The sequence below is a fragment of the Procambarus clarkii genome, chromosome 21, assembly GCF_040958095.1.
Source record: "Procambarus clarkii isolate CNS0578487 chromosome 21, FALCON_Pclarkii_2.0, whole genome shotgun sequence".
NCBI lineage: Eukaryota > Metazoa > Arthropoda > Malacostraca > Decapoda > Cambaridae > Procambarus > Procambarus clarkii.
Genome location: NC_091170.1, coordinates 30,798,940 through 30,821,723, shown reverse-complemented (window position 1 = coordinate 30,821,723; position 22,784 = coordinate 30,798,940). Strand labels below are relative to the sequence as shown.

The 22,784-nt window shown below is 37.3% G+C and overlaps 1 protein-coding gene across 7 annotated transcripts; it reads left to right on the top strand.

Moving 5' to 3' along the window:
- The first annotated feature begins 410 nt into the window (after window positions 1–410).
- On the top strand, window positions 411–17,253 carry Sfxn1-3 (Sideroflexin-1-3). Of its 7 annotated transcripts, none has more exons than XM_069328258.1 (9): window positions 411–560; window positions 2,160–2,315; window positions 3,998–4,165; window positions 4,931–5,029; window positions 6,265–6,340; window positions 6,873–6,958; window positions 13,389–13,519; window positions 15,678–15,862; window positions 16,519–17,253. In XM_069328258.1, the coding sequence occupies exons 2-9, from the start codon at window positions 2,167–2,169 to the stop codon at window positions 16,576–16,578; spliced, it is 954 nt and encodes a 317-aa protein (XP_069184359.1). In that variant the 5' UTR covers window positions 411–560; window positions 2,160–2,166; the 3' UTR covers window positions 16,579–17,253. The 7 variants fall into 7 exon arrangements, with proteins under 7 accessions (XP_069184359.1, XP_069184360.1, XP_069184361.1 ...); XM_069328259.1 differs by having other exon boundaries at window positions 435–565; XM_069328260.1 differs by having other exon boundaries at window positions 443–591.
- The last annotated feature ends 5,531 nt before the right edge of the window (window positions 17,254–22,784 follow it).

Sequence of the window (22,784 nt, the reverse complement as noted above, 5' to 3'; positions counted from 1 at the left end):
ATGTTAATATTTTTAGCACATATGTTAAATTAGGCCATTTTTCATTTAGAGGGGGTATATATATATATATAGCTATTTACATTTTAAGTTTGAAAAATTACCGTACAAAATTGAATGCAAAGATAAGATAAGATTTATTTATACAACCCTGTTTGGAAATTAACTCCTTTTACAATGAAATAAGACGCAAATAAGAACCTCAATTGTGTAGTGAATTTATGCGTTAGGGACTCTTGTCTTAGAGAATACATCTTATAATTACTAATGGTGTCCTAAGAGGTATGAACTCCCCCCCGGTTAAGAACTCTTGTCTTAGAGAATATATCTTATAGTTACTAAAGGTGTCCTAAGAGGTATGAATACCCACCGGTTAAGAACTTTTATCTTAGAGAATCCATCTCATATTTACTAATGATGTCCGGTCAAGATTTCCGTTTTCTATGTTACGCTTTCACCCCGGACCAGCAGGTGGCAGCCAGCATCACGAAAACATTCTCTTCTTAATATAAAGTTTCTCCACTCTTAGAAGTTGTTTCGTCAGCCTCCACCGTAGGCATATAGTTAAGTGAGGCTCATAAAGGAGTTGACAGGGTACGACCGTGTCATAGCAGGAGTAGGTTGTGGGTATGAGAGTGTTGAGGGCCGGGACGCCGGTCTGCAGACGACGTCTCTGCCGCCGGAGAAACATCTTCGTACACGGGGTGGCACTAGTCTGGCACTGGTCTGGCACTGGTCTAGCTGGTTCTGTGTGGTGTAACAGCTGGTCCGGAGGCGTTTATGTCTGTGCCATTTCTCTTCGCAAACGAGATACCTTTTGTATTAATTTTCAGGCCTGAACTAACTCGTGAAGGGTATTGTCGCTTGTCAACTGGCGTGTCGCACACTAATCTTTTCGTACATAAAATCTCACTTTATATGTATTTACTTATTTATTTATATATGCAAAAGAAGGTACATTGGGTTTATGAGAGTACATAGCATTGATATCTTTACATTCTTGTAAAGCCACTAACACAGAGCGTTTTGGGTACGTCCTTAATCTAACAGATAATTTTAAGTAGGTAATTTTTATCAAAATTGAAAATATTTGAAATTGAAATATTTTTAATTCATTGAATGTATAATAACTATTTTATTAACAAAAAATGTCTAAAGAACATGATACATTTGTTAAATCAGTAGTTCCATAGATTTATATTTAATAAAAACCACAGGCATGCAAATCATTGCAGGTATATCATTGTATATCATTGTATATCATTGTATATCATTGTATATCATTGTATATCATTGTATATCAATATCATTGTATTTGGCCACTGCAAATCATTGCAGTGGCCAAATATGAGAAATTTTACCAGAATTTACCCGAGAGCTACTAACTACTGTATAGTGGCCTGGTTGAGGACACAAGGCCCGCTGCTTGTTAAAGGTCCCTCCATTTGTCCTGAGGAATTTTTAAGCTATACAGCATTTTAAAATTCGGCAGTGTTTAGGCATTTACAGCTATGGCAGGTAGGCAGTTCCATCGGATATCCCAGCCTAGCTGGGATATCCCTGTGGTACCCAAAGTACCACATTTCTCCAGTCGGATTCATTCCCATTTAACACAACCATTTTTCTTTCTAGATTTAACCATTCTAGTATTTTATCATTTATTTCATCTGTCTGTAATTTCCTTGCTAGTCTTTCATGTGGTATCTTATCAAAGGCTTTGAGAAAATCTGTGTATACTACGTCCACCAGAAGGCCTTTGTTTTGAGTTGTTTGTTGTACAACTTTACTGAGAGTCTCGGATGCAACAGAAATAGGCACATTTCCCATTATGTAATGCTTCTGTTCACCTAGTGGTAAATAGGAACCCAGGAGTTAGTCAGCTTGTGGGGTTGCATCCTGGGGGAGGGTTATTAATTTGACCTTTGGGGGACCTTAATATGGGCCTAACATATATACACACTGGCTGCCTACCCACCGACACAATAAATTATAAATACTGTTTTATAAATTGTTAACTTGGTCCAACTGTCTACCACTTTTACAAAATTGAACTTTTTTTTTTTAATTTGCAGCTTTGTTTCCTTAGCTTAAATCTTGTTGTGGGGTTGGTGCTTGTATTAATTATTTATAATATACTGAATACCTGCACTGTATAATTTCAGAAACAAGATGAGCCGGATTAACATTGATGAACCACGGTGGGATCAGAGCACATATGAGGGTCGTGCCAAGCATTTCTTCACCATCACCAACCCTCTTAATCTTTTGTGTTCACCATCTGAATTAGAAGTAGCCAAAGATGTTGTAACTAAATACAGGTAAATATGATCATAAATACAGTTAACATTAGTGTCCACTCCATAAATGTAATTAATTACGTACCCTTAAGACATTTATATACTGTATGTTGGCTAATAGTATGTTAAAGCAAAGTATATAAACTGGATATTACTGTGTGGGAATGGTTTTTTAAGTAGTTTCTGGGCAGTTCTTCCTTTTGAGCTGCTTGAGGCTTGCCTGTTTGCCTCGGTCCTATCCCGAGATTTGGTATCTCCGTGTGACTGAAGAAGCGGACTTGACCTCTGACCCAGGGTGGCCTGGGAAGCACTGATCACAAAGCCCCAACCAGAGTTGATGCATCTGTGGTGTTTTCCCCTCTTGATAGATGACTGAAAGTCCACAGAATGCAGAAGATGTCAATTCCCAGGGTTGAAAATACTGAGTGAGGCAGCATGTGTTTTCCACATATGCTGCCTCCATGTATATGTGCCTAGGGAACTCCATGTATTACATTGTAGGCCTATATACAGTACTCGATCAGTTTTTGTTAATTATGAGTACATAAATACTTATTCAATGCAAACATTAAATTTTATAAACTAAGTGATGCATTGAAAATAAAAACATGCAAAGGAAGCATGTGTGTGCCCCCATAACACTGCCAGCAACCTTCACTTTTTTATTTATTTATTTAGTTATTTCTGGCATAGATGCGTATATTTCTGGCATAGATGAGTACCTTGAACCCCTCCACCTACATTTCTTCTACAGCTTGCCAAGCCAGAAAAGATATACAGTATATTTTTTCTTTTCCATTTTGTATTTAAAATGTCATTCTATAGAAACTTTCATGCTGCATAAGCAAAGGGTCAATTTTGATAGCTGCATTTTGAGGGCTAAAGAACTTGAATTACTGTCCAGATATTGTGAAATTGGGGATCTGGATAATGGGGGGTTCCACTGTACAGTACTGTTAAGTTCTGACCTTAGTCAAGGGTATTGAAGTGAATCTCGCTTTCATGTTTTTGAAATTGACTACAATACAGTATTTGAATAATGGTAATTTGATATTTTGTTAATGGAAAGAAGTAAATATTGTTTAATGTTCTGAAAGAAATTTCTATTGAAATCCAGAGATATAAAGGTTTGGGTCTTAGAACAGGTTAAAAACATAAAAACAGCTTAACATGGTTAGTGGATAATATTGTAAATGACATATTTTCTAGGAAAGTGTACAAGTACAGGAATGAGTATATTAGGCTAGATTGATTGGAAAAACACTCATATGATCCCATTTTCATATTTAGCCAAACACTCGCATTTTGTTCTTCATTTGCATTATTCTACATGCACAAGTGGCCCCACAAATTTAGTTCTGAATACATATTTGGTTCTACCCTTATATTTAACTACACACCCATTTGCTTTAATGCTCATTTAAACTTGTGCTTTTGTTAGAGTACCAAAGTCCTTGTAATTACTTAAGTGTAATTGCAAAGTGAGAGCTATGTACTACAATGTCTTATCTTTTTCTAGATTATTTGTGCTGAAGTCTGGTTGTGCTGGTTGATGTATATTTCTTAACCGTTGCTTAATTCATGTACTCATTATCCCTTATATGCCATGTATGGTTGATCAGTATATGCTTGTTCAATCCTTGCATTCAATTCAACATGTGCAGATACAGTATCAGTTGAAATAAGAAATAATTTGTTTACAGGAATGGAGAGGAAGTAAATTTATCAGAAGATGCGATATGGAGGGCAAAAAGTATTTACGACTCTGCTTTCCACCCCGACACCGGGGAAAAGATGATGCTGATTGGCCGTATGTCTGCACAAGTTCCCATGAACATGACTATCACTGGATGTATGCTGACTTTCTACAAGTGAGCTGGTTTTAATTATAAGTTTCCTTTTCCTTTTGTTCATGTACTATGTAATTATTACATTTTGTGGACCCTGTAAAAAGAATCAATTCATTATACAAGTTAGTGGTAGAAATTTTTAATGATGTCATTGGCCCATTATTTGAACCACTTTACTCCACTACCACACTGGATCATCTACATTTCACCCTATCTCGATTCACTGCCTTTCTGTTATATATTGCTTTATCACTGTCATTTTGAAAAAACTTGTAAAAAAGATAATAAATTTAGTCTTAATATCTAAAAAGTTGTCTCATTCACTTGGTGCACAACGCACTCAACATGTTTTCAAATGCTGATACTGCTCTTGTCCTTTTTTTAGCTCTAGTTTCTCATTTCATTGCTTTTAACACACTTGTTAACCTTTGTGTTGAAGTCATCACTGAACATTTCTTGCATTTGATGGCGATATTATGTAAGGATATTTCAATATTTTGGAGATTTGTTTAGAGATACAAAGGAAATCAATTAGTGCTTTGTAACAAACTAAAGCACAGCTAGGTTCATTGCATTTTGAGGCATTCATGTGGCCTTTAATGCAAGTGGCTGGCCTTTTACATTACAAGGCCTTGTGCTTCTGCTGCTCTTGCAACAATCTAGAACTACCAAAAATTAGAAATTTATGAATGCAAGTAGCTTGTGTCCAGAAAGCATGTGTTTGGATGTAATTTGTGTATTTAATTTTACATGTAATTAAATGGTGAATATAATATATTTTTATAGGACAACTCCAGCAGTTGTGTTCTGGCAGTGGATCAACCAGTCTTTCAATGCTATCGTCAATTACACAAACCGCTCTGGAGAGACTCCAATTAGTGGGAAGTGAGTACACATTAATTGTGCTGCATTATATTCTGTTATCCATATCTTGGGATTACCTGACCAATGCTTGGTTTATATAAAGGCTCTGTGTTGTCTGATAATCAGCCAGAGAATCTAGAAAAAAATTGGGTAAATGGGAGATTGTAACGTGAAACGAAGTCTGGTTAAGAGCTCGTGTTGTACAAACAGTGGTTGGACAACCCAGAGATCTGATAATTAGATCATGGTAAAAAACTAGTCTGACCCCTGTTAAGGTCTCCAACTTACATAGGCTAGATAATATTTTAACCAAATCTCCTGGGGATATGCTCCAATTTGATAGGAAAAAAATTAGTGTACTGTACTGTATATGTATTCCATACACAAATCAACTGTAATATTATATGAATGAGCAAGATAAAACTATAAGCCAATGTAAGAAGTATATATATGTATATACTGTATAATATACATATCCCTGACCCTGCAGTATTTATTGATTGATGAAGATTAAGCCATCCAAGAGGTGGCACGGGCATGAATAGCCCGTAAGAGGTATTTAAAATATATAGAATACCATTTACTGGAATATGTTTAAAAAAAGGTCATGGATCACATACTTTATATAATTTTTAATGTGTAGCTGTTAATGTGAAAATTAGGATTTAGAACTTGCCTGAAATGCTATACGTGCTTGTGGCTGTACAAGAATGTAAAAACTCTTGTACAGTATATACTGTATATATAAATAAAGTCACTTGCCATATATTTCACCCTATTTTTCTCTTGATAAGTTGATAATCTTCCATTACTTTCCTGGTGTGTATCTAATCACTATGAAACTTAGGAAAGGTGCCGATAATTTTTATTAGATTACTAATGGAGACAACCAAGGCAAAATTTGGCCATATTTTTGTTTTTTTTTCTTTTTATACTGGAAAGTGTCGCATGCTAATTGAGAAGTGAAATGTAAAGGGTTTAAATTTAACAAAGCAAATTTGTTTGCAAATACAATTTGTGAGTTTTGACATGCAGATGTGTTGCATTGTGTACTTGTACAGTGAATTATATTGAGGAATAATTTGTTTGTCTAGTCTTCTTGGGCCTTCTCTTTATGCTATGTCACACAGATCACTGACTGCAAGTGGCTTTGTGGGTAATAGTTTTGGCAAGATTAAGCTCGTCATTTTCAAACTTGAAGGCTAATAATAATGGACTTCGAGAGGCAGCCGTGATATTGACATTTTCTTTTCCAGGCAGCTTGGAACATCATACGTACTTGCAACTGGAGGAGCTCTAATCACAGCCCTTGGCTTGAATAGTTTAGTTAAGGTACAGTGATAAATTTCAAAGTTTTGTTCAACACAGTACATACACTGTGTTGATATTTATAGTTGATTGTTAAATATATCGGCACAAAATACAACCCGAAACAGTTTGGATATAAATTGGATAAGTTTATATTTAAAAGACTTGTGTAAATAGTGTTTTGGAAACAGGGTTATTGATTTATGGAACAAATTGCCAGGTAACATAATAGATGTGGGATCCCTTGATTATTTGAAGCATAGATTAGACGTATATAGTATATGAATGAGTTTGGGTGGATATAAATAGGAGCTGCCATGTATGAGTTGATAGGCCTTCTGTATTTTCCTTAATTCTTTTGTTCTTGTGTTCAATGTTGTTGATCTGTGGAACATTACCATGTAACATAATAGATGTGGAATCAATTTGTTTTAAGCATAGGTTAGACTCACATGAATGGGTTTGGGTGGATATAAATAGGCAGTGCCCTCGATGGGTCATTAGGCCTTCTGGTATTTTCTTTTATTCTTATGCTCTTATCTGGGTTTGTTTACAGAGTATGCCTCCTTTAATTGGACGTCTTGTGCCCTTCACAGCTGTGGCAGCTGCCAATTGTGTTAACATTCCTATGATGAGGATGAAGTAAGTCAACTTAATTCATTTTTATCACTATTTCCTATTTATTAATGTGCCAAAATTGGGAATACTGTACAGTAGTTTGACTATATTATAATTGACATAAAGTAATTGTCTTAACATGACAATAGACTTCTTAAAATATATTAATAATTTTTTAATTCAGGCACAAATGACAAAATATTTTCCAGGTTCTTAAACATTTATTAATGATTATTACTTTCATATGTATTTTGACTACAAAAAAGTTATGAAATTAAATTATAAACTGTTTAAATTGTAAATTTTCTTTTTAACATTGATGGGTTGATGCCACTCAGGGCAGCATGAAAACTTGTTACATTCTGATGCAGCTGTTTTACAAATTCTCAGAACATTTGTCATACAATATTGATTTTCTTTATGCAGTGAAATAGATAAATTATTTATGAACATTATAAGTGACAAAAATATAGCCATATAATAATAAATAACTGCACAAACTTAAAATAATGGAAATATCTTCATGGCTTTGTTTACTTGGTTGGTGAGGCACTCAACTTTGAAGATTCAAGGAAAATCCATTATGCAATATTCATTATTGTTGTATCATATGACATAGTGATCATGTGCAAATGCCAAAACATTTGCAGACATGATGAAATATCCATATGTCTTGGCACTTGGCCTGCATGCACAATGGAACCATGGAAGCACCTGTGAGCATTCTCCAGATCATTAACCCTTTTACATTATCCAGTAAAAGGGGTTAATGTCGCTCTGCAACACTGCCTTATTACCCAAATATGGCGGTGTTGCAGGGCGATCATTCACCAGAAATGGGGGGGGGGAATGTTTTTATCTCGATTAGTTAGATTTTGTGTGAAAATTAGTGCTCTTAGTTGTAGCAGTTAAAAAAAAAAAGCATGAAGTTTTAATTTTGCTTTTAATTATTGCAAGCATGGTAAAATTAATAAACATAATGATACATACTAACCTGTAGAATATCCAGAATCGATTAATAATAATTTGCTGCATATGGTAATGAATACACGAGTCATAAAAGTTTAATTTAATGGGCCTAGATTAATCTTGCATAAACAACATTATGGATATTAGTAAATCATAATTGGTTAGTATTTATTAGGTTTTATGATGGGATTTGATTATTTCATGTAAATTTTTGTGTATAGTATTGGAGCTTAAATTTAAAGTTTACTTAATTGATAAGGAAAAGAAAAGTGTTTTAATCACTTGGCCTAATTTTCTTAGTGAAATGCTTCTGTCGGTATAACATTTGATAATACAGTATAGGACCAGAAAGAAATTTAATTTATGAATAATTCACACTAGTATATACTGTATTGTGCTTGAGCCTAAAACATTTGTTTTGGCAACTGTCAAGCTGCAGTGATTGCATTACATATTTGTAGCATCAATGTGTAAATCACCATATAGGGAGCTTCAGGATGGAGTGACACTCTTGGACCAGAATGGCAACAAAGTGGGCCAGAGCAAGACAGCGGCCAAATGGGGCATCGGTGCTGTGTGTGTTTCCCGAATCATGATGGCCGCACCTGGCATGGGTTTGTATTAGTTCATCCTTTGACAGCCATTATTTTAGAAGCAGCAATATGATAATGTTTATTCAGTTAAAAGTACATACATTCAAAATGAGTTACAAACAGAATGTTGGCTTTTTAGATAGAGCTATTACTGTACATAGGCCTAAAGCCACAAATATGCATAGCGTTTCGGGCAAAATGTGTGAGGTGGGAGAGTATAAGATGAACATGTCTTGCAGCCTGCTCTGTGCTGCTATTTTGGCAGGTAATGTTATCCAGAAATAGATTCAAACATGGGAGGTAAGCACCAAATTATGATTTGATGATGATTTCCTTGCTTGTGATGTAAGAAAACCTCATTGATAAGAAACACTTGAAAATGGTGGCAGAATTTTGTTCATATGCATAGATTACCTCCATTTCAACCATAAAGAAGTACAGTATTACATCATATATACAGAAGTGTGTGTGTGTATATATATAACATATGAGATATATATATAACTGGATGATAACTGAAATCAATACATATTAATCACATTACCCAAGGAATTAATGTATGATAACCACATACATTAATTTATCTGTGCTTAAGAAAATGGTTACATCATGTTTTAAATGTTCCATTCTTGCATGGTATGCACAGTACAGCACTATATTGCATATTCAGTGGATGAATATAGAGTTGTGGGTGGGTGGACAGGGGTGATGGATCAAATATATATTGTCCTTTTATAAATGTAGTGATTCCATGTATAGTTTCATGGAATATAGTATAGTATAATGATAGTTTCCATGGTTTCGAAACTAACCAAGGGGATCCGAAAGATGGTGAACCATGCATGGGTAGGATGAAGTGAGAGGAAACTCTGGAGGTTCATAACGATTCCTACTCATTCTTACTCGGGAAAGTGTGTATTAAGCTTGCTACTATTTCTGGAAGGGATTCCTTGTTAGGTCCCTAAGCATATTTCTGGTACCATCAAACCTTGGCTAACACACCAGGACTCTGGGGCCCATCTTGCCTGCCTGGAGCCTGGACCAGACTCTGGCTTGTTCCATGAGATGAGGGGAGCAAGGAATTGTGAACAACCATAAACTGGGGAAAGCAGACACAACAAAACATTTGACTTCTGGAAGTAAATTAGGCACCCCTAGTTAAACAGGGTAAATGATCATTGCCATGGGATAAATACAGTGCCCTGACTGTGATGTGCCTGACCACCATCAGGTAGCAACCTAGGTCACCTCAGAATATATTCAGCTTACCACTTCACTCTTCAATATAGTGTATCCCATCCAATGCCTGAAACCTCTGCTGGGCCTAACCAGCGTCTTGCTTTCAGCTAGGTAGTGTTTGCTTTTCCTGAAGCATTTCATTCTGTCTGTCTGTCTGTCTGTCTGTCTGTCTGTCTGCTTTAGTTTAAATTTATGCTTCATTATTGTTATGCCACCCACAATTTGTGCAACCTAGCATTCCATTTCACCGGCAGTGGCCGGTGTTCCCTTCCTTCACATCAGCTTGGGTTTTCCTATACCCCACCAGAGATACCTGCTCTGAGGGGTTGTGGGCTCCTGAGCTGACTCCTTGTTTTCAAATATTTACTCTCCCCTGCAAGGCCTGTTGATATAAAGGTGGGGGAGGAAGCAAGTCTTTTTTACTTAGATGTGGAAATACAACACTTTAAAACATTCTGACTTTGCTTGTGCATGTTAAAGATGTGCTCATCTTGCTGCTCCTGCTCCTTTCTATTAGGGGCCTTGTAATTTATCCGAGGGATCACTTTGGTTGTGTACGTGAATTTTACGATATGTGGTTTCTTAGGCCCTTCCTCACTGAATGTTCAAGATTTTGGGTTTGGTGTTTGCTTCAATGGGATGCTTTCCCTGAACCCATCACACCTGCCTGTCAAAGTTCAGACAGCCAGAGACTTGTCTCTATGGGGTTTATTGTCTTTGGCAGGTTGTTAAAGCTTCCCCATATGATTCTATACCTGATGTTGCTGGCAGAAACATTTATAAAGGTCCTTGCTGCTCTGGTGCAGCATGTCAACCTGTTCTGTCTGAGCCAAATTTTGCCTTGAGAAACATTTCAAATAGGGCACTATGCACTCTGTGTCTAATTTCTACAACCAGAAGTTGTTGCAATTGAACCTCTGTTTGAGTAGGAATGTACTTTTCAGTACTGTATGTGTTTTATTGCTTATTGTAATTAAAATTTATCAGCAAGATGTAAATATTTGTTTAACGATTACACGGAATGCTTTTGCACTATTGTGTTTATGTGGGATTCTGTCCTGCCCTCATTGATTGGCCCTGTGGCACAGTGGTAAGTAGAGTTGAGTCGCAGCCAAAAGATCCCGGTTTTGATTCTTGTAGTACTGAAGTGTTTGGGCAACATTTCCTTTAACCTGATGTCTGTTTACTTAGCAGTAAATAGGTACCTAGGAATTATGCAACTGTTGAAGGTTGCATCCTGGAAAGGCAGTAGTTGGCCTATAAGGACCTTGAAAAGCCTAACAGTTTTCCTGTCTTGAGTATGGGAAACCATGAGGTGAACTATTTGGTGATGCATCGTGTATGTGGCCCATACGAGCCCTCTGGTTACATCACATTATTCCCAGACCCCAAGTTAATCTATATTGAACACACATGCATGGTGTCTGCCACTAGAAAAAAGTAGCGCTCAAGTATAACCAGTATTCCATTATATAATTATTTTGTGTGATCTTATAATTATTAACTATGTACGACCTGTGAACTTTACATTGGGTGTTTTGGCCTGCAATATTTAGAGATACAAGACAACCTTGTGTTAAACGACTCTTTCTGTTTTCTTATTTGCTTTGCATTGTTATGAAATGTCTAATATCCATCATTGTTTATGCAGCCACATTTCAATGTTATTGGTACTTAGATTTAAAAATGATTATACTGTATACCATTCTAGGTCTTGGTTGGTCTTGATTTTGAATGCTAGAAATGTTACTAATTAGCATGAATTTTGTTTCCTTCTTAGAGAGGATATGAATGTGAAGTTTATTACGTTGCTCTAGCTTGTTGCAAGATTAATGACTTTGAATGCATTTGTGTGTAGGCTTTTGTATATTAGTTGTAAATTTGAAACTATCCAATGTGCATCAGTGTTTATGGAAGTTTAGTTCAGCTTTACAAATGTTAAGGCTTAAATAAAGTACATTATATTTTCTTGTTGTATACTAGTGTTTTTATTAGACAGTCACGTGTGTGGTTTGCATTCTAATGTGCATGTGTTGTGCACAGTGAATATGTGCACTGTTTTGGAGTAAAGTCCTATTGGACTATAGACCACTTGGACACAGGTATATCATGTATAGCATATATAATGTGAGTACATTTACCCAAGTTTCGGGAAAGTGAGCTTGTGCTCATGTCTGTCTGTCTTTATATAATTTATTATTTGATTCTTGAAACATTTCTGTGAATCTCACACAATCCTCTCCTGCATTCTATTCCAACTTTCCAGCATTCTGTTGGCAGGAAAAACTTATTTTTTTTCCTGCAGTGATGCTTCATTAGCTTATATCTTGTCTTCAATTGGTTTTGCTTTCAAAATTATTTTGTCGGTAGTAAGCGCATAGAAATTTACCATTTTACTATCCAACTTTGGTATGCGTTTTCCTTGGGTGGGCTTAGTCGCATGCTGTATGATTTAGAATGTACTCCTGTTTAGTCTAGCCACAATTGTAATACTTGTGGCTAGACTTGTGGCTTCATTCATAACTGTTTAAGTTATGAATGAAGTTTCCAATTCTAAATAAAGGTTTGTGGGCAGAGGGTTTTCAAAGTTGAGTGAAAAACTTGAACAGCCTAGAAGAACTGAGCGTAGCTAGATTGGTAGATAGAAAAGGAGGGGCATTGTAACACTCTCAAAATCTCTGGCCAATTTATCTGCCCTTAGGAGATTTTTCCTCTAACAGTGAACAGAGCAAGAAGGCAAAGATTTGACCTATGAAAATTAAAAAAAAAAAAAAAAAAAAAGCTTGAACATTTTATTTCTCTAATTATAGAGGGGTAGAAGGTGTGGTATTTTAGGCATACCATTCTAAAACTATTTCAAATGCTTGACTCTTCATACACCAATTTGTAAATAAATTAATCCACTCATATAGTTAAAATTATGGTGTTGAAAAGAATTGTACAGAGCCCCACTTGCACAGGGCAATGGCCAACTATTCAAGCTTTAAGCCTGTGGTATATATATGATGCAGTTCTTCCTTTATATTTTAAGTTGATGAAGTAATTGGTTAATTAACTCTGTCCTTCACTTTGACTTCCTCTTGTTTTCTCTTCATTCTTATCAGAGTATTTTATGTGCAGTTACAATATTCCTATAGTACAGAGATTCCTTATATACAGTAATGCATTTTAGCATTTAATTTTAAATTTTGCAGGAAAATTTTGTGCCTGAATGCTCTGGGATTTTATCATATCTTTATCAAGAAAGCCTTTCTTGAATCCTTCAGTCTTTCTATAGAATATTAAATATTAAAAAAAAAACACAAGCAGTTATTGACTTAAATATGGGCACTTTCAAACAATTAGTAAGTTTGGCTATAAATTAAATTTGGAAAAAAATGAATAATATAATACTCTACAGTACTACACTGTATTAGTAATATATTCGAATCACTGAAGTTAAATAAAGAATAGTTAAAAAAAGAAAAGAAAAAAAAAGTCTTAAGATAATTTCTGACTCCTGTGCTTATTGCCTGGTTGTGGAGGAGTAAAACACTGGCATCACTAGCAATGTGAGTAATTTTTAACATGTTTGTACGGTGAAAATGCCTAGTAAATCTTTTTAAAGATATTTTTTACTGTTGCTATAAGATGTCATCCCTTGTATGATGAAGAGAGTGGCATGAAATAGGTGTAGTACTTCTGGACGAAGATAACAACGTGATGGGGAACAGTAAGAAGGCAGCACAGTTGGGGGTAGCGATGGTTGCCCTGTCTCGGATACTTATGGCTGTGCCCAGCTGTGGTAAGGAGGCTGTGCAGTACTTCTTGAAGTGTGCACGGATACTTAGAGCAAGTCAAATTAACTTTTAATTTATATACTGTATTAGCAGTCATTGCCAGTTTTGTAGCATAGTTCAGTAGGTCGAACTGGTGTTTGTATACAGCATGCCTGTTTTCGGCTTTTAATTGGTTTCTGCTTTGTAGTTCCATACTCGTAGCATGAAAGCCATGTATTGGGTTAATATTACTTTATAAACGCTTTTTTCCAAACCCTTCCAAGACATTTGTAAAATAAATGGTAATTTTTTTATTTCTTCTGAGAAATAATAATTGTAGAGTTTATAGTTCAGTGTTTGCATTTCCTAGTAACTGAAATTGTATTTAATGAATTATGTTATTGAGAAATAATGAGTTAAAAAGTGGTTTATTAATAAAAAAATCTTATTTGTAATAGTAGCTGGACATGAGAGGTGTAACATTTTGATTAATTTGTGTGTACCAACTCTTGCTGTTATTGCTCAAGAATAAGGTTAGGTTTGCTGTTCAAACTATTGTGATTTGATATTTACTTCTTTGTAATTCTATCATCAAAACTTGTTATGTATACAACAATGCTTTTTATGCTATATATATAGTATGCCATCAGACGGTTAACTGTACAATTGATGTACAATTGATAGTTTCACACGGGTTAGTATTACAGCTCGTGTGATGCTGGTGACGAACCAAATTCTTTATACCAGATAGGTGTGGGCATCCTGGTGCTGAAATCAACATATCTATGTATGGTACATATTGAAGGTAGGTTTAGTTAGTTTAGATTAGTTTGTTTGGGCAGTACTATTGCTTCATATGTGAAACTACTGCGTAGCATTATTCTCACAGAAGCATTGACCCTAACTGCACCTGCATTGATGTTTTGAACATATTGCTTAAGAGTTTTCCAGAATAAGTGGCCTCGGCAAATATCATGACCAGACTCTCTGCTCTCAATGAGTTTAATAATTTTTAGTGAGTAAGGTTTTCAGACAATACCCACATACTGAAAAATGTAGTCATTTTCCGAAAGCATACCTTTTGAGTTTCGGTATTCTACAAGTCATTTGTTCTGGAATGATTCATTAATAGAATGCAGTAATATTAATATATTTTAATTTGCATCCTGTTGTAGCTAACTCTTTCTGTAATGGATGTAATAAAATATGTTGTATTTGCAAGGGGTTTAATGTCAGTGGTACTCCAGTTAGTAATAGTGACTTCTTTACCCTCGTTTTATAAGGATTGTATTGAAAGTTAAAAAGTTTAGTTTTGACTGTGTAATGGTATCTTAATGTAGGGGTACCAAAGGGATGTATACAGGTACCATAATGTCTGAACTAATACTAATTGGTTGGTCCTTCAGGCAATGTACTACTATTGTAAGGACATGGCAACACAATAGACCAAGTCAACTTCTGCTTCCTGGTACAGCAGGATATCTTCAAAAGGAACGCCTGAATTCTCTCTCCATTCTGGGATGACCTTCAGAAGGCTTATTCATCTACATTCAAAAATTTCCTAAAAGTGATATTCGGCCTCCAATAGATTAAATATTGTTCTTCTAATTATTTGTTGGTCACTTGCTTCATACCCTAGACTGCTACCAGATGTCAGCACCCACACTATGATAGTTCCCAGAAGCTGCCATCTTGCTTCCATCTTGGCTCTCGCAAACTACACAGCCAGACTGGGCAAAGGACCACATATTACTGTACTGTATTTGATTTTGCATTTATCCAGAAACTTTGTGCTCTCTGCACAGGGTCTGCTTTTGTAGGGTAGGATTATTTTTATCCCCCTTATCTTTTGAGTTTGCTTTGGGTGGGGCTGTCCCTTGTGGTCATTTGCACCTCGTTAGAATCCTTAAGTCATTCTATAGCCCTATACAGACTGTGATACCTTTAATATCACTCGCATTATGCCCTTTTGTTCTTGTATTGGTATCCTTAGTAATATTTAGCACCTATTGAATATCCTGCAAGTATGATGGTGGTAAATAGTCTCCCTGGCTTGGCACTGTCCATTTTAAAAGTTTCTACATATTGCCTGTAAATGTGGTTTCAATTAATTAATATAAATATTTTAATTTCATTAAGAATGATAATTTTACACACAGTAATTAAATCTTTTTCACTTTCCAGTATTACCACCTATTGTCATGAATATCCTTGAAAAGCGTGGTACCCTGCAGCGTAGGCCATGGATATCTGCTCCACTGCAAGTAGCTCTGTGTGGTGTGTGCCTCACATTTGCCACCCCAGCCTGCTGTGCACTCTTCCCTCAAAAGTCGTCCATTGCTGTATCTAGTCTAGAGCCAGAATTGCAGGTTAGTTTCATTTTCATTTTATTATCAAGATTTTTGTTTGAACTTCATCTTGAGTGTACAGTTCATTAGTGTCTTGACCAGGTGATAATTGAAGGTGTCATACAAACGTTATACTCTATATGTTTTGAGGTCGTGTAATCATAATGTGTGATTCTTTTAATAATGATGCTTCATAAACGGCAACATTTTCCCCCATTTGAAATTGTGAATTTCTGAGGTTTAGAGAATTGACCAAGTGTCCAGTCATTGTGATTGGAACAAACTGCTGAGACTAGGGGTATGTCAAGTGTATATGAATGGGTTTGGGTGGATATAAATTAGAAGTTCCATGTATGGGCCAATGGACCTATTGCAGCTTCCATTATTCTTATATTCTTGTATACTTGGGGAAACAAACTTGAACTGAATTAGACTACAACTTCCTACTTAGTGAGAATTGAGCTAGGACTGTTGGGTTGCCAATGAGTTGATGGATTAAATACTACTGTCAACATGGACAGAAGATGGGAAAGGAAAGGAAAGAGAAGGGCAGGAACTGCAGGCTGGCTAGAAATGAAGAAAATTGTTAGTGAGAGCTCCAAAACTTTCATTATCTCCTCTTTTTCCCTTCATTAATGTCTGTAGTTGTCTCAATTTATCTTCCTTTTCTGTTACAGGAGAAGATTCGCCAGCTACCGAATGCACCGGAGACTGTGTACTATAATAAAGGGCTGTAGAAACAACTTCTCGCTGAAATGTGGTCATCAGCTAGAGTGAAATTTTTCATGTCTTACAGAGCCTTTTAAATATACAGTATATATAAAATATATACAGTATATATATAATATATATATATATATATATATAATATATATAAATATATATATATGAATGTGATGTGATATAAGAAAACATATTTGCACATTATAGTTTCATCCAGAACTTAAGACATATCATTGTCCCTCATTTTCCTTTTAGTAATATAAAGTGAAAACAAAAAATATCACTCAAAAAAAAAAAAAAATACTTCAAAGAGCATGGTATCAAAAGGAAGAGTCTTTAGTTCAGATCTGTTGGTGAAGGTTGTAGAAATACATTCTGAAAAATGGGGTTTATATATAAAGGCTTGCTTATGTAGTGAGAATATAAAAACGGGAAGCTCAGCCCGAGGAGTTTAGATCTTCGTGGCATTAAGTAGCTATGGTAGAAGTCAAACATTTGCTGTGTCTTACCACAGGGCAAATGCATTTTGTAATTCTTTTAACTTTATTTTTTTTTATAATTCCAGGAGATGAAGACTTTGTATCAATATTTCTTTGTACAGTATTAGCAAATAGTAAATGCAACTCTATAGGGTTTTTCAGCAATATTGGAGGATCAGTATTGTATTATTAATAAAGGTAGAATATTTGCCTAGGATTTTTGTTTATTCTCGTACCACATAAGTAAAACTTTTGTTTTATCTGAATTATATTAATAATGATTTGGTATAAAATTCATTGTCATGGTATGCAAGCAATAATAACTACCCAAGCGTAGTTACAAAATGAGAGCCATGCTCATAGTGTCCAATCTCTACTATAATTCTCATTTGATTTTTGAAACTGTCGATGGTTTTAGCATCCACCACATTCTCACGTAAATGGCTCGTGCCAATTATTCCAACTGTTGTTGCAAATTTTGTTTAAATCTATGGCCTCTTCCTTATCTTGAATCTCTGGCCTCTTGTTCTTTGTTGCAGGTTTAAAAAAATTCCTCCTTGTCACTTGCATTGATTCCTGTCAGTATTTTGTAGTTGGTGATCATATTGCTTTTATTTCCTTCTATCTTCCAGTTTTGGCATACTGTATTTAATTGCCTCTTGCCTGTCCTTATAGTTTGTTTTAGTTCTGGAAGCCATTTAGTAGGATATCTTTGCACTTCCCCTTTCTAGTTCAGTGGTGGACTTCTTGAAATATGGACATTGCAAAACTGTAGCATATTCCAGTTTTTGTCTCATGAATATTAAATTTTTGTTTAGTATACAGTATCTCTATACATTTAAATGCAATTTTGAAATTTGCTAGTATAGAATAGACTATACCTTTGATGTGATACTATAGTGACAGTTTAATATCCAGAACCACCTCCAGATCTCTGTCAGAGTTCTTTAGTATCTTCACTTTAATTTATAGGTTAAGTGTAGCTTATTTTGCCCCATTTCACATTCAATTCTATCTGTGATTCACTTTTGTCAGGACGTTTTGAAGGGCATGGCAGTCGTCTAAGTCTTTTACTCCACGCACATGTTTATTTAACTGTATTCTTTCAGGTAGGTCATTAATATATTCTATGAACATTACTAGTACAGTACTAAGCCAGGCAGAACTCGACTGACTTCCCTCCAGCCTGATTCACAGCCTCCAATCACTATCATCATTATTTGCCCTCACTTTCCAGCTCATTGTTGTCTTGAGGAGGCTTGGTGGGTGGCTGTCTTAAGTAATGCTCCATGGAACAGCATTTACTGTCCTTTTGAAGCCTTAGGCTCCTGTAGCTGTTTTTACAAATTTTGATGGTTTCTTTTTCCTCTTCCTCTTGTTTCATTTTTCCTTTCCACCTTTTATCCTTTCTGATTCTTTCCTGCCAACTTGGTGCCATTCTTGAATATTGTGTCCGTTGTCTTCTGTTTTGACTCCGGGTGAGTTGAGAAGGCACACACACGCCCACAGAACTGCGGTACCTGACGTGGTCGAGTGAAGGGAAACTTTTATGTCAAACCTTGCCTTCGTTGCTGAGCCCGATTTCGATAGACTGACGGTTCTTAAGGTGATGATTGCATGGTTATAACCACAATGCACCCCAGGAAAGGCCCCATCTTGTTGGGTTCCCTATCCCCTAATTGGCTCCATGTAAAGTGTGGGGGCTTAATTGTGGATGATATCATATTATTTGTTCTATGCCAATTTCTGACCCTCTTTTTACTTCTCAGTTATGGGGGGGGGGGGGTGACCAGGCCCCCGAGTCAGACTGTGATGGAGGGACGGGCTCTGTAATCCTGGCTACATTGGGCCCAGACCAAGCTGCTTCTGACTCTCCCAACTGACCCTCTCTACTTGCCTCCCACCTCTATGGCAGGGTTGAGCCCCAAGCCCCCTGTGGTGACCACCTCATCGCCTGGAGTGGCTCCCTCTCTTGTTGCAACTGCACCTTTTACCGGGGGTGCTCGGCGCCATCACCTCTGCACTCGAACACACACAATTCTTTCCCAATCTACTTCATTCCAAGATTTGTTTGGTCCTGCAAAAGTGGAATAAGTATTTTGATATCAATCATGTTGATCATATGTATCCTGAAAATTTATTCATCCAGAAATGCCTAGTTGATTCAGTGGATACCTTTGTTACTTTTAACCCCACCTGTACTGCAACACTTGTAGCATAGCCCTTTCTCAAGAAGGGAGTTGCCCTGCATAGGTGAGACCCCCAGTTTGGATCTCTAAAAATGCCCGGTTAAATGCCAGCATTGACATTATTCTCCCGCACCATGTCGAGAGTGGTGATAGGGATCTGGGACTACCACACGGATATTAAATATATCCTTGAGGTCCAAGGCCATTCTATCCACCAGATTGTTACATTGTGTCAACCCTCTCGTGGTCATCGTCGTCAGCCTCTTCGCATAGTAAAAATCACTTGATAGTAGGTCCCTTCAGTTTTCCATAGTTCTGAAAGCAACTGTCATGCCTTGACCATTACCTCTCCTGTGGACCCCGTTTCCTTTCACCAACTTTCTTTTTCTGTATGGTTGTCTCACTTGCAAGATTCTGTCTCAGTTCATGTTACAAGTATTTCTGGTGTCATTCCATCCTTGCCCACCCCCCATGGAGGGTCCCACTCCCAAAGTTTTGCAAAACCTTAACCCACATGGCAAAGGCCTCTACCACTCCTACAGTTCTGAAACTCCTTTAACTTGCACACTTTTCTTCACACTCTTATGCCATTGTCGTCTTCACAGATGGGTCTTAAATCTGCCAACGGTGTAGGCTACTCCGTTGTATTTCTCAACTACACCCATATGTGTAGCCTGCTCCCCAGAGACTAGCATCTTCATGGCAGAACATTATGCAATTTTGTCAACTGCCTTCCTGCTTTCAACAATTGTTTGTCATTGTAGACTTGCAATGTTTTCATGGTTCTGGAGTCATTTAATCCTATCCGTCCTGTGGTAGTCGAAATTCAACATTGACTGTTTCTTGTCCCCATTTATTTTTATCTATATATTTAAGACAGTCGAATTTTGCTGTGTTCTCAGCCATATTGGTGTTATTTAAATGAGTGTGCAGACACTGCTGCTATGGAGGCTATCTGCACATGTCCTATTTCCCGCAAAGACGTTCCTTATTTCGACTTCTACCCTATCATTCATTCTTCAATCTGTGCCTGTTGGCAGGGTCGTTGATTTGTTACTGATAACAAACTCTGTGCTCTTAAGAGTAGTCTGTTCCCTTGGCCTTCCTCCTTCCACCGTAACCGGTGGTGGGAAACGGCTCTGGTGAGGTTATGTATTGGCCATAAACGTTTAATTCACAGATACTTAATAAAGCGCTGCCCTGCTCCTTATTGTCTGAACTACATTGTCCCTCTTACGGTCGTGTATATCCTTGTTGAATGTCCTGACTTCCAGGACGACGTGCTTGTGTCTTGCTTCCTGACTGTCCCTCGCGGTCATCTGTCCCTCGATAGAATCCTGGGTGAATCTGATTCCTTTGATATCACTCCCTTTATGTGCTTTTGTTCGCGTATTGCACCCTTTGTGATATTTAGTGACTGTTTAATATCTTGCGACTTTCATAGTCACCCTGGCTTTGCGCGTTTTTTGATAATTAAATCATCATTCTACATGTTAGAAATTGTGCTTCTATGGCTAATAGTCTGTTTCACCTCCAGTGTCCTTTAACTCTCAGAACAATTTCTTGTATGGGACTTTTATCAAATGCCGTTTCTAGGTCCAGGTAGATGGTCCACCCATCTACGGGTGCACTACCACGTACGATATGGGTATGGGGTGCACTACCGCCCACGAGATTAATAGTACTACCACCCACGGGATAGGTATAGATTGAACTACCCCACGGGATGGGTAGCACAACCCCCCCACTGGATGGGTATGGGGCACATACTAAATGATCAAAATAAAAATTGCTGCATAGTCATACCCTCCTGCTGGTGCTTGGAGCTGTGTTTGGACTGACTGGTGTGGCATATGAATGAGATAAGACACCAGGATGGGACTGATTGACTGGTTATTTACCAGTGAGTGGCCCGGAGAGTATTGTCGGTGTCGCTTGGCAAGCGCTGGATAGTGTGGGCAGTCGGTAGGAAGGCAGCCCTCGGCTGAGGCGGTGTCCGGCTTCTGAAGCATGGCTGTGCAACGCCACAAACACCCACTGATGTTGGAATGTTGCTCTTGTCTCTGGACCTCGGGAGATAAGACGACATTTACCGTCGCGTATGTTATCTGCTCGATGATTATATACTCTTAATTCTAGACTTAAGTGACTAATATTTGTTGTGTGTTCGTCCCTATTCGTCCCTAATATTACTTATGTGATTTAGCAAGTTTGTAGGGAAGAATAACAACTCTTAGAGTTCGTCTCTTGAAGGTAACTGGTGCAACACTATTATTAGCATCTTATAATATTGTCTTAGCTGCTTCTTAAGTCATATTACTTTCGCATCAGTCTCTTTTTTCCTCTCCTGAAGGCGAATTCAAATATACCGATTGTTAATCTAATATCTAACACATACTATAAAATTGTTTGGCATTATTCGACAGGTAAAATACATCTCTATCGTATCTAATATTTTCTGGGACCACAATTGTTTTTGACACATGAAAATGACATAACTAACAGAGTAGGATGTCAATGATAAACTATTGTGGCGAATAAGAACAGAAAGATCACAGCATAATCCAGGAGAACCTAGAATGAGATGATGTGAGAAATGGCTGGTCGACTTTAATACAAGTAAATTCAATACAATTAGGGTTGAGATGGGATGGAGGGGGGGAGGGGAGGGGGGACTTGAGCAGACTACTGAGAAACCATACGACGATGAGAAGGACAAATGCTTCTCACAAAAGGGAACCGTTTTGTGATCAGAGGTAGCCACGAGCCTGTTAACTGAGGGTCATACTAACGAGATAACATCAGTGGCGAATGCAATGCTCACGAATACAGCCTTCAGACACCTGGACAAGGAAGCTTTCAGCATGTATGCTACCTATGTTAGACCAGTGTTAGAATATGCAGCCCCAGGGTGGAATCCAAACCTAAGAAAGCAGAATTCAAGGTTAGATAAAATTCAAAGAGTTAATATAAGATTGTTTCCGACCTTGGAGGACTGAGTTACAAGAAAAGGCTGGAAGAATTAGATATCAAAACGCCCGAAAATGGAATTTTAAGTATCATGATCACGATATATAACATTCATAGAGGCTTTGAAGAAGTGAATAAAAGGGAACTGTTTAGCATAAACAAGAGTTGGTCGAGAGGAATGGAATGGAACGATCACGAGAAAGCGCCAAAAGCCATTACGACTATATAATGGGCAAGCCTCGGCCAACTCTCGTTCATGCTAAACAATTCCTTTCTATTCACTTCTTCAAAGGTTCTAGAGAGTGGAGGTGATAAACATCCTGAATTATCTCTAAACTGCCCCCCCCCCTCGATCTTCACCTTATGTCTACCTCCAACCTCTCTCCACTGGCTGAAAGCTTTTGTCAAAATATACAATTGAACACCTGCGATCTTACCAGTCTTTTGGTTATGGTAGATGTCTCCCCCCCCTCATAGTACCCTCTCTCATGAGCCCCTCCCCCATCCCGCCTGTCTACCCCACACCCACCCCTCCTCTCTCTCCCTCCCACCCTTCTCACCCCTCATGTTCTCCTGTGGGGG

Excerpts from the sequence above, each read along its gene's own strand:
- Sfxn1-3 (XM_069328257.1), top strand. The coding sequence starts at position 778 with ATGTCTGTGCCATTTCTCTTCGCAAACGAGATACCTTTTGTATTAATT. Across the intron at positions 13,520-15,677 it reads TATGGCTGTGCCCAGCTGTG|TATTACCACCTATTGTCATG; the intron begins GTAAGGAGGCTG and ends TTCACTTTCCAG. Across the intron at positions 15,863-16,518 it reads GTCTAGAGCCAGAATTGCAG|GAGAAGATTCGCCAGCTACC; the intron begins GTTAGTTTCATT and ends TTTCTGTTACAG.